At 42.3% G+C, this 14,263-nt stretch overlaps 2 protein-coding genes across 6 annotated transcripts; one reads left to right on the forward strand and one right to left on the reverse strand.

The window, feature by feature from the left end:
- Window positions 1-482: 482 nt before the first annotated feature.
- Window positions 483-10,277, forward strand: LOC135109995 (GPI mannosyltransferase 2-like). 2 transcript variants are annotated; one of them, XM_064021975.1, is made up of 9 exons: window positions 486-643; window positions 4,669-4,898; window positions 5,726-5,806; window positions 5,956-6,488; window positions 7,023-7,167; window positions 7,549-7,707; window positions 7,952-8,065; window positions 8,421-8,591; window positions 9,017-10,277. In XM_064021975.1, exons 2-9 carry the CDS (start codon window positions 4,824-4,826, stop codon window positions 9,278-9,280), a joined length of 1,542 nt encoding a protein of 513 aa, XP_063878045.1. In that variant the 5' UTR covers window positions 486-643; window positions 4,669-4,823; the 3' UTR covers window positions 9,281-10,277. The 2 variants fall into 2 exon arrangements, with proteins under 2 accessions (XP_063878046.1, XP_063878045.1); XM_064021976.1 differs by lacking the exon at window positions 4,669-4,898 and having other exon boundaries at window positions 483-643.
- Window positions 10,105-13,969, reverse strand: LOC135109993 (protein SDA1 homolog). Of its 4 annotated transcripts, none has more exons than XM_064021967.1 (4): window positions 13,831-13,969; window positions 13,042-13,260; window positions 12,402-12,593; window positions 10,105-12,047 (listed from the first exon to the last, which is right to left on the reverse strand). In XM_064021967.1, the coding sequence occupies exons 2-4, from the start codon at window positions 13,240-13,242 to the stop codon at window positions 10,269-10,271; spliced, it is 2,172 nt and encodes a 723-aa protein (XP_063878037.1). In that variant the 5' UTR covers window positions 13,243-13,260; window positions 13,831-13,969; the 3' UTR covers window positions 10,105-10,268. The 4 variants fall into 4 exon arrangements, with proteins under 4 accessions (XP_063878037.1, XP_063878041.1, XP_063878040.1 ...); XM_064021971.1 differs by having other exon boundaries at window positions 13,042-13,247; window positions 13,831-13,963; XM_064021970.1 differs by having other exon boundaries at window positions 13,042-13,291; window positions 13,831-13,963.
- Window positions 13,970-14,263: the final 294 nt, after the last annotated feature.

A 14,263-nucleotide genomic window follows, 5' to 3' on the forward strand; every position in this document is an offset into this window, starting at 1 on the left:
CTTTTTTTTTTTTTTTTTGTCTTTCTCCTTCTTTTCCTTACGTATATACCTGAGTGAAACAAGAACTATACTCAACACACCTGGCCATCCATTTCCCTTCTTTTCCCCACGTATACAACTGAGAGAAACCACAATTACTCAACACAACAATTCCTGACCTTTCATTTTCCTCGAAGCCCGAAAAAAAAAAAAAAAAAAATAGATTTAAGAAAAAGAGACAGGAAGGAACTGGACTGATAGATGAATGGAATAGACTCAGTAACCAAGTGTTGAGTCTTTAGGTAGCTTTAAAAGAAGATTAAACAAATAGATGAGGATGACTGGTGGAAATAGGAAGACATATCAATACAGTGACTGCCACGTGTAAGCCTGATGGTTCTTAGGTACTTAGGATGTCTTCCTTGCGTCCACAGGTGAGTGAGACAGGGATTACTCAACACAGACACCTGGCAAGCCTGACACAACGTGGGCCTGGCATCTTTGGGGCCTCACGTGACTCTCTTGCCTCTACCTCCCTCTTTCTAGACGGAGTACAGCTCTGGCGGGGTGCGAACCAGGTGCCCCGCTGGCTTCTTGGCACTCCGCCACTCCTCCCTCGTGGCACTTCCTCGGGTATGTCATTCTCCGGCCTCAGTAATGAAAGGTAGGACAATATATATATATATATATATATATATATATATATATATATATATATATATATATATATATATATATATATATATACTCGTATATATATGTTATTTCTTTTCACATTCTTCGAGTCTCAGTGAAAGAGATAGGCGTGTTTTTTTTTTTTTACCTTTGTTCTCTCTCTTTTTCTTCTTTTTTCTTTCTATGTCATTCTTCGAGCTTGGATAAAAAGATTGGCACGTGTTTTTAGATTTTTTTTCTTGTTTATTTATTCTGTTTTACATTTACAAGTTAAATGTGATCCATTTGTTTTGTTTTTCATTGTTTTTCACTTATATAACATACATAGAGATAAGATGTGTAGGTTGTGTGTGTGTGTGTGTGTGTGTGTGTGTGTGTGTGTATATATACTCTCGTCTTATCAGTACCTAAATTTAACGGTGAGGTCCCGATTCTGTACTTACTTCGTACTCTGCCCTGTGTCGCCCCATGCTCTCGCACTCCCGCGTATGTGTGTCATGCTTGCAACTTGACATGCTTCAGTCCTGTTATTAAAGTATTGACCAAGAAGGAATTGAATATGTACTGTTAAATTTCGTACATTTACTTCATTAAAATCAAGTACAGAAATAATCTCCGTGTATTCACCCTTGGAATTAATAAAAAAAAAAAAAAAACAGAACAGTACTCGTATTGCATGACAGCAACCAATACTTATCCCTCACGTCGAGAAATTGCACACAAACACACAAGAAAAATCACACGCAAACTCCGATGATCTGAACAAAACAGCAGCGTTGGTATTAAGCGCCTGTCTCTTCTCTATCCCCTCTTTCCATGTGTTTTTCCCTGTTTCCCTCATACAGCTATTCTTCTTCTAGTTTCTTGTCTTCTTCAGTGTCGTAAGCTTACCTCAATGCAGTGGTGGTATGAGCATCTGTATACCTTTTCAACACCTGTGACTACGTGCTTGTGTGTGTGCGTGTGTGTGTATGTGAGAGAGGCAGACAGACAGAGGAATGTATGTCATTTATTATTGAAAGATTGTTGCATTTTGTGGGTTATAAGACGCATCTCTCTCTCTCTCTCTCTCTCTCTCTCTCTCTCTCTCTCTCTCTCTCTCTCTCTCTCTCTCTCTCTCTCTCTCTCTGTAACACAAAGCAATTTACACCCCGGTCAAGAAGCACTCCCTCCTCCTCCTTCAGCTGGTTTTTCTCCCCACCTCCTCCCGTCCCCTCTCTCTTCTCCCTCTCTCTTCTCCCCCTCCTCCCTCTCCCTCCCTCTGTTGCTAGCCGAGTTCAGTTCTCCCACGTAGTAGCTGCTGGGGAGAGAGAGAGAGAGAGAGAGAGAGAGAGAGAGAGAGAGAGAGAGAGAGAGAGAGATGGATGGTGTTTTTGCCCTACTACTACTACTACGACTACTACTTCTACTACTACTACTACTACTACTACTACTACTACTACTACTACTACTACTACAAAAATCGAATTATGATCTGTAATATTGGAATCAAAATCACATTCTTAGTAGCAACATTAAAACTATTACTACTACTACTACTACTACTACTACTACTACTACTACTACTACTACTACTTCTACCACTACTGCTGCTGCTGCTGCTACTACTACTGGAGATAAAAGGTGGAATCAAGGACAGTAGTAGGTTGTCAGTGACGCAGCCAGCTGGCACACTGATACGTAACTAAAATCTGACGAGGATATTGTTTTGTTAAGGTGGCAGAAAATGAGAGAGAGAGAGAGAGAGAGAGAGAGAGAGAGAGAGAGAGAGAGAGAGAGAGAGAGAGAGAGAGAGAGAGAGAGAGAGAGGTGAAGAATACCCTGAAAATAAATGTATAATACGAAGAGGAAGAATGAGAGGAAGAAGAAGAAATAAATGAAACGAGAGTGGAGGAGGAGAGAAAAAGTACCCTAAAAAAAAAAAAAGAAAAAAAAAGACAAGAGGAGAAGGAGGAAGTTTTTCTAAGTTCAGAGGGTGACACAACAACAGTCATCCCATTATCGCATTAGTTCAGATGACGCAAAAGTTTCCTAGTATTAACTCATCCCTCGCCAGCTCACCAACCCTACTGGCGCGGCCCTCCTTTACTGGCTACGTGTTGCAAATACAAAGATTAACACTGACATGTCCTCTCCTGGCTTTCTCTTACTGCCACTTACCTATGCCGGTCTTCCCCAGCCTCATCCCCATCTTCCTTCTATTGCTATGCTTCTCTGTGCTTCCCCAGCCTTTATCTCCTGCTGTTACTGTCCTCCCAAGGTTCATATGGCCTTTGTTCCCTTCCCAGTTCTTTCCCAAGCCTCTTTCTCGTCCTTCTGAGCCATTCCAGCTTAAGTTTCTTGTTCATATGCTTCTATCTACTTCTCCGAGTCTTCTGTCTCTTTCTGCCCCTTACCTCAGCCTCCCTCAGATACCTCAGCCTCTTTTTCCTCCTGATATAAACCCCAAGAGGCACCCCAGCTGTGTTTTCTGTTGCTATGTTTCTCTTTCTACTTCCTCCAGTCTTCTTTTTCCTTATGGTCCTTTCATCAAGCTCTCCCAGACGCCCCAGCATCCATCAGTCCCCATACCTCTTCTCAGGCTATCCACAAGCACCCCAGCTTATGTTACAGCCTCAGAGCTCTTCCCAGGGTTCTCTCCCCTGCTCCCAGATACCCGAGTGTCCTTTGTTAGTGAATCGGCCTTGTAGTTTTTTTTTTTTTTTTCCACCTAGACGCATCATAGCCTTGCTGCTGTGACGTTATAAGTAATTCAAATATTCGAAGTCTTTCATGAGCCTCTTTCAGATTATGAAACTTTCGCTACAATCTGTTAAAAGTGTTGGATCTCATTACCTTCCACTTGACCCCGTTAGAAGTACTGGAGCGTGTTGAAATTGTTGGATTTTCATCAGCTTCCTTTAGAACCTGTTAGAGGTACTACTGGATCCGAATAACTTCCACTAGAGCCTGTCAAAAGTGCTGAATCCTATTAACTTTCACTAGAACTTAATAAGTACTGAGTCCCACAGATCTTCCACTACAATCAAGTTAAAAGTTACTGAATCCTAACAACCTCCACTATAACCAGTTGAAAAGGTACTGAAACCCAATAACTTCCAATAGAATCTAATAAACATACTAAATCCGGTTTTTGAAGTACTTGATCTCATTAGTCTCCACTAGAACCTATTAAAAGGTACGGAATCCCAATAACATTCATTTTATCGTGTTAAAAGTACCCGATAAAAGATTGTAACCCTAAGATAAAAGCACCCCAAGTGATCATTGCCACCTGGGCTTGTCCTCGTTTTCCCTGCTTCCCCAAACACCCCACGCAACGCCCCCAGGAGAGAAAACACGTGCTTGAGAATTAATTTTGGACTCCTTATCTCCTTCCCTCCCTCCTTCTTATCACGAGGAGGATGATAACACAGAAGGCCGCGTGATGCAATAAAAAGAATGTGACTCGCAGCCTTTGAAGGAGAGAGATGGACCTATATGAGAACTGCTCTTTGGTGACTTTCTTTACACCTCCACAATCTCGCATTTATTCAGTTAGGGCTGTTGATGATTCCTTTATCTCAGTTGTTATTTTTACCTTGGTGAACTGTAAACATGCATAAATACATAAACAGGATGAACGGTCGAGACTCACGTTGTGCACATTGGTAGGCATTCATCCACGCTTTCAAGATTTAGTAGCTGATAAGTGTCATTTTTTTTTTTTTTTTTTTTTTTTTTTTTTTTTTTTACAGAAAGACGGGGAAGAGTAAGAGATTGGACAGATAGAAGAAAAGAAAGAAATTGAAGGAAAGAATTAGAGTAAAAGTTTGTGGGCAGACCACTTTGCTATTCTTATTGTATATATATTGTATTTTATTTTTTTGTGAAGAGGCTGCACTCTTTTATTTTTGTGTGTGTATTAGGCATTTTTATTTCTTTACTATTAATTTTAAGCAAAACCCAGCTAAACCATCATCCCAGCTAAACCATCCACCTCACCTTCGCTACACTTGCATGCTTCACTACTAGGTGTGGGTGGATGACGATCTTGATCTTGGTCTGAGTCTTGGGCTTGGTCTGGGTAGTCTCAGCTCCGATGTAAACAATGCCGAGCCGGAGGGGAGGCCACCCTGTCACCAGCGAGTAACTTTGGTGTTTTTGTGTCTACTGTTCCATAACTCATCATGAAGACCTACATGTTGAGGGAGAAGGTGAAAGGCGTGGCTGTGGCGTCCAGAGTGGCGGTGCTAGTGCTGGAGGTTAGTTGGGGCAGGCAAATAGAGGCGGGGCGGGGTCAGTGGATTATATTTCCATGTTAATGTTTGCGTAATTATTGAATTTTTTTTTTTCGGTTGCATTTATCCTCCTCTCTATTCATTAAAAACACATTGCAACGTGATAGAGTACTTACTATAGAACATGTCTGTGATGTTTTCAATGTGGGGAAGGCTTTTGTAAGGCCGTAGTAATTAAATTAATAGCGCGCCGCCTCCAGAAACTAAGTCCACAATCATCCCAAGGATATAAGTTAGGTTAGGTTAGTAACCTTAGGGGGGGTCCAGGGGGGGCGCAGGCCCCCCGCCTAGGTTAGGTTAAGGTTAGGTTAGGTTAGGTTAGTAACCTTAGGGGGGGTCCAGGGGGGGCGCAGCCCCCGGGTTAGGTTAGGTTAGGTTACTAACCTAACCTAACTAACCTAACCTAACCTTAACCTAACCTAACCCCGGGGGGCTGCGCCCCCCCTGAACCCCCCCTAAGGTTACTAACCTAACCTAACTTATATCCTTGGGATGATTGTGGACTTAGTTTCTGGAGGCGGCGCGCTATTAATTTAATTACTACGGCCTTACAAAAGCCTTCCCCACATTGAAAACATCACAGACATGTTCTATAGTAAGTACTCTATCACGTTGCAATGTGTTTTTAATGAATAGAGAGGAGGTCCAACCCTGCAGTTTTACCCGTTTTATTTATGTAGATGTATTTTTGGCTGTTAAACTATATAATGTTTTATTTAATTTGCCTGATTTATCTATTATTGCTACATATTGAGAGAGCAAACACTACCACGGTTCATTCCTTCCCTAAGATGGTGTCCAATTTAATGCTGCCAGACCACCAGGCAGATGCATTCGTTTCGCCCGAGGACCCTGAGCTGCCCGTGTCGTTGGTGAGTCTGGCCTGCTGCAGGAAGTGTTCATTTGAGGTGCACTGAGTTTATACAAGGATGTTTAAGTACTCATTTGTTAGATAGTTACGTGTCTGTTAGCCATTGTCTTAATACGTCAGTAAAATCCCTCTTTTCCGTGATACTGACAGGCAGACCAAGTGGTGAGGTGGGTGCTGGGGGGCTTTGTGCGCTGGGACGCTCATTACTTCATGCACATCGCGCAGTACGGCTACACACATGAGAACACCCTGGCCTTTTTCCCCCTCTTCCCTCTGCTGGTGCGTTGTGTGGCTGCCATCATTGGCCTGCCTTTGCTGTACTTCCTCAACTATTACAGCGTCCTGCTCATCTCTGCCATTCTCATCAACTTCGTCTTATTTGTGCGGACTGCAGTTGTCTTCCACAAACTGAGCGAGCATGTGCTGAGAGATGAGACATTGGCGTACCATGCAGCTCTCCTCTTCTGCATCAATCCTGCCAGCGTGTTCTTTTCGGCTCCGTACTCAGAGGGGCTTTTTGCGTTCCTCACCTTCTCAGGACTGCTCTTCAATGAGACACGCAGCTCCTCATCCCTTGGCGCGGTGATGTTTGGTCTGGCCTCTTCTGCGCGCTCCAATGGCCTTGTCAATGTGGGCTTTGTGCTCTACAGGAAACTTCAGGACTGCTCAAACTACTTCTACAGGTGTGGGTTTTCTGTCTTCAGGTTGAGTGTGGGTATGGTGCATGCATTGTTTTTTAGATGGTTATGTATTGAGTTATTTTTCTTAATTGTCATTCAATGTTCTGAGTAATAATTTACCAGACACATTTTTCTTTAACCTTCCACTAGCATGAAATATTTGGTGTAGGTACTTTAGACTATATCTCATAACATTACATTGTGACAGTAATCTTCCATTTGTGGTAAGAATATGAGAATGAAAAGCAGCATTTTTTAAACAAATCCCCGTTGCTGTTTTCTGATTGACATAAAGCAACACTAAAGTAACAAGGCATTGACATAAAGCAACACTAAAGTAACAAGGCATTGAGTACACACATCATTACTTAAACCTAACCTTTTCTCTTTTCTCAGCAGGATCTGTAATGCCAACACAGTAACATTTTTTAAACAGATTCCCCTTTACTGTTTTCTCATTGACACGCAAAGCAAGACTAAGTAATAAGACAGGGAGGCATCAATTATAACAGCACCTCTTCTCTCTTTACTCTGCAGGATCCGTAATGCCACCACAGACTCTGGCCAGCTGTCTCTTGTCCTAGTGTTGCTCCTTACTGTCAACTACACTCTCATCCCTCTCTTCCTGGGCTGCTTTGCTGTGATGCTGCCCTTCACTGTCTTCCAGATATGGTGTTATATGGTGAGGTGCTGCTGCTGTAACCATTTCACTGTATTTTTTGGACTTATGGTTTTGGTATTAAGCCTTTAGTGATATGGTAGTAATAGAATGATACTTGATGGTTATGTTGCATTGACCATTTCATTGTATTTTTGTATTCAGCTTTTATTTTTCAGTGATATGAGAGGAATTTGATGTATAAATGATGTGGATGTAATTTCACAATGCATAAGTATATCAGTATTCTTATCCTTTACTGTGAAATAATAAGTTTTTAGAGGCTCTTGTAACTCTAACCTAACTTAACTTCTGGGCCCCGTAGACTTACTGCAAGGAGGAGGAAGGCACACCATACAACCAAATCTAACCTAACCTAATCTAACCTGACTTCCTGGTCCCTAGACTTACTGCAAGGAAGAGGGAAAGGCGCCACCATTGCCGCCACATCTTGAAATGTTTGTGCGAGCCAATTTCCTGCACTCCCCTGACCTTGGTGAGGCTGAGTGGTGCTTCAACTTCCCTCCCCTGGCTTACTCCCATGTGCAGGATAAGTACTGGGATGTGAGTGTTGGTTTTATTGAGGCGTCAGAGAGATAGGTAGAGAGGACCTTAATGATTGCTGTGGTGAGAGCAAAGATTTGTTTTTTTATAGATACATGGTGTCTTAGTAAAGAAAGACTTGTTTATTTTATCTTCAGTTATAGCAGTTGTTTGTGTCAGAGTGTTGAAACTTGGTAAATTAGTTAAGAAAAGAATGATGAGAGATGAAAGATTTTGCTATTGATATTCTCTTTCTCTCTCTCAGGTGGGATTTCTCCGCTATTATGAGTTTCGACAAGTCCCAAATTTCATGCTCGCCCTGCCAATGGTCATGATGGTCATTTGTCACGCTGCCTTATACATGGTGGACAACCCTCAGGTGAGCATGTGTGAATGTATATGCCCAGGTATACACACCCCTAAATTATTAAGACATGTTTTCAAAGTTTTCTGAGTCACTATTGGTTCTGCAGTGTTAGTTTTTAGGTGAGATATTTCTGTCACCTCCACCTTTGCATGTATTTATGTGTGCATTTGGGTATGCACACACATACTTCAAAATTAATAATGTGCATGAATATAAAGTTTCCCACATCACTTTTGATTCTGCAGTGTTAGTTTTTTAGCTGTCTCTTATAACCCCACCTTCACAAAATCCAGAATTAGTAACACTTCAAAGTTCCCAAGATATTGATTTATAGTTAGAATTTGAGTCATGTCTGCATCATCTACAGATCTGCTGGGGCCTGGGCATACCTATACCAGCAAGTGAACACGGCACAGGGGACAAGGATAAACAGCCCCTCCCCTGGCCTGAGAAAGGGATCAACTCGTGGCGGGTGTTCATCTACACAGCCCACTCCCTGTGTCTGTGTGCCTTCTGTGTGCTGTGTATTCATGTCCAGGTGGGTGTTGCTTATTGATATCACCTTAATGCCGTGAGTGAGTGTTGTGTTGCATGCTGGTACTCTGAACTTTGCTATGAATAAGTTTTGTGTTGCATGTTTAAAAGACCAGTATCTCTGTTTTTCTGTGTCTCTGTGTATTCCTGTCCAGGTGGATGTTGCTTTCTGATACCCTCTTAACTTTGACTTCAACAAATAAATTAAGTGTTGGAGGTTTAGAATATAAATCCAAAAGACATGATTGACAGCAAAGGTAGTGAATGATGGAGTAGTTTAAATGTGCACTGGCCTACAACAACAAAATAGAATGAAAAAAAAAATGGCTCAATGAGTTGCCAGTCTCTAAAGGAAGGTCAGAAAGGATGATCTTAAACTGGAGGGTAAACGTCTTGAAATCTTACCTTTTTTTATTGGTTTGTTTACAGGTCACCACAAGACTGCTTTGCTCCAGCTGTCCTGTCGTGTACTGGTTTGCCGCCCACCTGCTGAGCGACACCAGCAAGCCTAAGGTTGGCAGGGAGAAACTCTCAAGCTCCCCTGAGACCCAGGCCAATCTGAATAAGAGGTATAAAGTAGCACTGTTCTCAGAGTGCCCCAAGTCCTTCTGGGGTCAAGTGGTCCTGTCCTATTTCATTCTCTATTTTGTAATGGGTATTGTACTGTACTCTAACTTCCTCCCCTGGACCTGAGGCTTTTTGGTGCTGTAGTTGTCACATTCCACTTTGAATATCTCAGGATTTTCTCACTAACACTGCTGTTACACCTATGATTTAGCCTTGTAGCTTGTGCCTCGGAATCACGTCCAGCTGGGCAGCCGCAGCATTTCCTCCCCAGTACACACTTGCTGGGTGGTGAAGGCCCATAGTGCAATGCGTGATCTCAGATCTAGTCGTACGAGTAGATTAACCTAGTCTTAAGTCAACTTTACTAACTCATTGTAGACTTGCAAATGTTTTTATATTGTTACCATGTTATAATGTAGACCTGTATGTGTGTTATCTGACACCATCTTGGCTACACCACTGCTGTTTGTATTAAGGAACATAGTGTTGATATCTGATACAAACGAAATATCTAGTAAGTTTATTCGTATGTGATTTTACTGCAGTTGTTTAGTAATCTGTACAGAGCACAAATACTTGTTACATTTTGTTCATGATTTGCTTGTCTGTTAATCCTATGATAGTATTGCAAGTGGTGATCCGTGGAGTGTTGAGAGGAAAGTTGTGTAGTGTTAAGGTGAGAGGAAAGTCTTGTGTGGTGTTGAGATGGATTTGAAGTTGCTAGTCAAGAAATTACTGAGGTGAGACAAGATCGAGTGCTGGTGATGTTGTTGGTGTGACATGTTCCACCTCATTGTACATCTTTGGTGAAATGGTCAGTGAAGAACTGCATAGAGGAGTTGAGGAAAGATTCTGTGTGGTGACTGGCTGCCGTCCTGCTGTGACTCCTTGTCCCTGCCCTGGCATGGTGTATCATGAGTCTTGGTAACAATGAGAACATATCACAGAACATTGTTTATCTTTTTATTACCAGTCATAATAAAACTCCCTTGCCAATAAATGAAACATGCGATACTTTGTCAACAATAAATAATTTGGTTTCACGAAGTACAGTTGTGATTGCAGACAAAAAAAAGACTTGTGTAATGTTATTTATCTACAATATAAAGTTTATCTAACGAAACTTCTTTTGTTTCAGTAATGAATTCCGTAGTTTCATTTGTTTGGTCCTGAAGGATTGCTTTTGTTTGCCAGCAACCTTATGTTTGAGCATCATGAAACTCTTGCCCTTGATCTTCTCCCTATTGGTGGTGGAGGCATTGGGGTTCATGCGGCCTTTCTTCATGCCGTACTTCTCCCGCCCCTCCCTGCCCATGGCCACACTCTCCATCCTGGCGTCCTTGTCGTGCTTCCGCTTCTTGTAGATCATCTCTATGTTCTTCAGAGAGACCAGTTCCCCTGAACCGCTGCCTTCTGCATCGTCTGGAGCTTTCCTTTTCCTTCCTCGTTTCTTCTTCTTACTGCTCTTGGTGAACTTTTCCACCCGTTTTGCTGCCTGTGTTGCTGCGATTCGTGCAAAGTCCTCATCAGTAAGGAATCTGGAGCAGGCGATGTCGGCAGCCTTCTGTGCACGCTCCTCTGCTGTGAGCTTCATGACTTCCTTGAGAGCTTCCTTGGCACTGAATACCTTTTCTTTCTCTTCCTCATCACCTTTGTTATCATCTTCACCATCTTCATCTTTGTCTTGTTTCTCTTTCTTTGCATCAGGTTTACTTTCATCATCGTCATCACTGTCATCATCATCCATGTCTACCCAATTGTCATCACTCTCGTCATCGCTGGTTCCCAATCCCTCATCACCATCCGTCTTGAACGCCAGAATTTCTGCTCCTGGTATGTAATCAATGGCACGGTTTTCCCCAAAGTTCTCCTGTCGCTTCTCTACTCCCAGTTCTGTCGGGGCACCTCGGTCCTTCTTGAAGAGCAACTCTGGATTCTTGTCCCTGAAGAGAGCAATGAGGGAGCGTGCAGCCATCATCACCCCCTTGTCCTTGTGGGTCTTGTACTGCGTCAGATCCTGCAGGAGATCACCAGACATGCAGTACGGGTTCCTGGCACACAGCTCCCTGATGGCATTGAGCCCCATGGCCATAACCTCACTGGAGTAGCGTTCTGTCACAAAGTTGTCCGCCAGTGTCCTTAGTACAGGACTGAGATCATCAGGGGGCACTAGTGGATGAGCAGCTTGGGCAGCAAAGACCATGACCTTAGTGACCTCCCGCTGGTGTGGGAAGAGGAACCGGTTCACTAGGGGGTAGAAATTGGGGAGGTAGAGTTGATGAATGCCAATCAACCTGGATATGAAGTTCATGGTCATCAGCTTGACTTCAAAACGCTCGTTCATCTTTTCCAGGCGGCGGTAGAGTCGCTCCGCCAAGCTCTGTGGGTCGTGTATCAAGTGCAGTGCTGAGAAATCAAAATTCTCCTTAGTCTTCTTATCCTTCTGGGACTTCTTGACTGCTGCCTTGGCTTTGTCGATCTTCTTCTGTTTCTTCTTGGTCTTCTTATTCACCCGCATTGCCATCATGGTCGCCTTCACACTCTTCTTTTCCTCCTCATCATCAGAGTCACTGTTGCTGTCACTCTCTTCACCACCTTCCTCCTCATCCCGGCCAATGAAGAACTTGAGGGTAGTCACCATGATCTTGGTCACCTTGGAGAAGCAGGCAGTGACAATGGTGTTGACTGTCTTGGCGTCATTCCACACCTTCTTATGGTACAGCTCGATCATCACATCCAGAGAGGTCTTGGCAGCCACTGCATGCCTGGAGGAAAGCATCTCGTGCATGAAATTCTGGAGCTCCTTGTTCAGCTTTGCATTCTTGCTTCGAGCATTGATGTTCTTGATGTCGGTTACAATGTGCTGCTTCAGAAACTTGCGCAGGTTTTTGTCCTGAGAGGCAGAAGGTTTGCTCAGATTAGTTACAGGGAAAAGAGATGCTGAAGTACTCCTAATGTGACTCAGTTTTACAGCACAGGTTTTTGTCCTGAGAGGAAGATTAGTTACTGGGGAAAAGAGATGCTAAACTGCCCCTCACTTAACTCAATTTTACTACCCTTGTTTAAGTTACTCATGGACTTTCAAACTGCAAAATTTATTAAACTCCAAGATCGAAACAAGATGTGCACCTATTACATATCAAAAATATTTTCCTCCAGTACCTATCTTTAATCTTAAGTCTTGCTCTACACAGACAAAGTATCAGGGTAGATGTGGTAAGTCTGTCAGTGAGTAGGAGGAAATCACCTGGCACTGGAGGAGCTGGAAGAAGAGTATGTGTAGGTCAGTTGGGGAGAGCAGGTTTTTGTTCCTCAGCAGCATGAGAGCCTTGACAAAGGACATGCGCATCTCAGGGTGGAGGACTGTGCTGTGTCGCTTGAGTAACACAGACAGCTCCTGAGGGAAGCCACTCAGCTTGTCTTGGTAACATTGGGCCACCTGTGTAATTGATAATGAAGGTAAACTACCTATACATCAGGCTTGAATCTCTTTAAAATTTATGGTAAAAATTATGCTTTGTCTCATTGTACTATTAAAATACAAAGGAGATATTTTAGTTCCCTTCATTCTATTTTCTTTAGTGATTCTTTGCCAACATGCAGGAAGTACTATGATATATTAATAACAATACTTAACGAGAATATAAGTGAAGCTGCAGGGAGCCACTAGATCGTGGGAAGTTTCCGTGTAAAAATATCTATAACCACCATTCAAAATTCATAAATTTATCTAATCTTTAAAACCTCCCAATCAACTGAACACTAGCAATAGATCTGTAAGCCAATATATCCATAAACTTATCTAATATTTAAAGCTCCCTACTGAGTTGACACAATCCATAGATCTACAAGTTAAAATAAATGCATTGCCAGCATCAGTAACTCACCTGAGACAAGAACGTAACAACCTGGTGCAGATCATTATTATAAACAGTGGGATTCTGTTCAAAGATGACACACAGTGCCTGGTAGACTGAGTGCTGCCGCTCAAACTCCTCCCTGTAGGATGCTGGGTCGCGCTTAATCAGGTTCTGCAGCTGTGGCAGGTTGGAGGGCAGCTTGTTGTTGTTTGACTTTGTAGACTCCATTGTGACTGAGGAGCAGGACTGGTATAGCTTGGATTAGTTAGAATAGTCTCTGTTGATAGCAGGCAGGCCACTATAGCATCATCCAAGTAGAATGCGATAGTTTAAATTTAGTTATAAAAATGTTATGAATGATAAGGCTATAATAAGTTAAAGGGTTGCAATAGGGAGTGGAAGAACTTATGAAATCTGTGTACTATGGGTTTCAGAGGCTTTTGAGATCCTTTACCAGGCATAGCATTGTCCTGTCACCTAAGAAGAATCAAAAGAACAAAAATCATGATAATATTTCCTTCCAGTAATATATAGCAGTAATTTTCACCACCTTTTCCTCAGTAAACTCACACAAAAACAGAAACTCAGATTTAACTCCTAATTCTCTCCCAAAAGCATGACTTCCCCCACGCAGACTATATCCTCCTTAACCACCACAAATTTCTGAACAATAATACCATGATCACAACCCTTCAGTGGACGTCAATTTCTTATGACAATCACAGCAGTTTATTGGTAATTAAAAAGAAACAATCGAATCATCATATTACATAAACGCGATGTCTTTGTGTATTAGGTTACTCGTCTTCAACTCACCTGTTAACTTAAAGGTGTGTTGGTACCTCCTGTGTAGTGAAATAGGTCCTAGTTGTTACATTAGTGAGGTATTATTACTAAGGGTGGAATGGAGAACAGCTGGGCGCAAGTTTGTTTACCTCGAACACGTGGTCTGAGGAACCCCACAGAAAACATGGCTTGAATTGAGGAGTGACTTACTTTATTCTGTATTCATAGTCTTGTGATATATATATATATATATATTTTTTTTTTATGTAGGAAGGACACCGGCCAAGGGCAACAAAAATACAATAAAAAAAAATATGCCCACTGAAATGCCAGTCCCATAAAAGGGACTGGCATGTCCATGTATGCATTAAACAAGATGAGGATGAACAACTGCGTTTGTTATTGTAATTTTTGAAGGGCATCTAGTGTGAAATTTTATTCTTTTTGCTATATGTCATTTATG

Source organism: Scylla paramamosain, chromosome 19 (genome assembly GCF_035594125.1).
Source record: "Scylla paramamosain isolate STU-SP2022 chromosome 19, ASM3559412v1, whole genome shotgun sequence".
In the NCBI taxonomy this organism is placed as follows: Eukaryota; Metazoa; Arthropoda; class Malacostraca; order Decapoda; family Portunidae; genus Scylla; species Scylla paramamosain.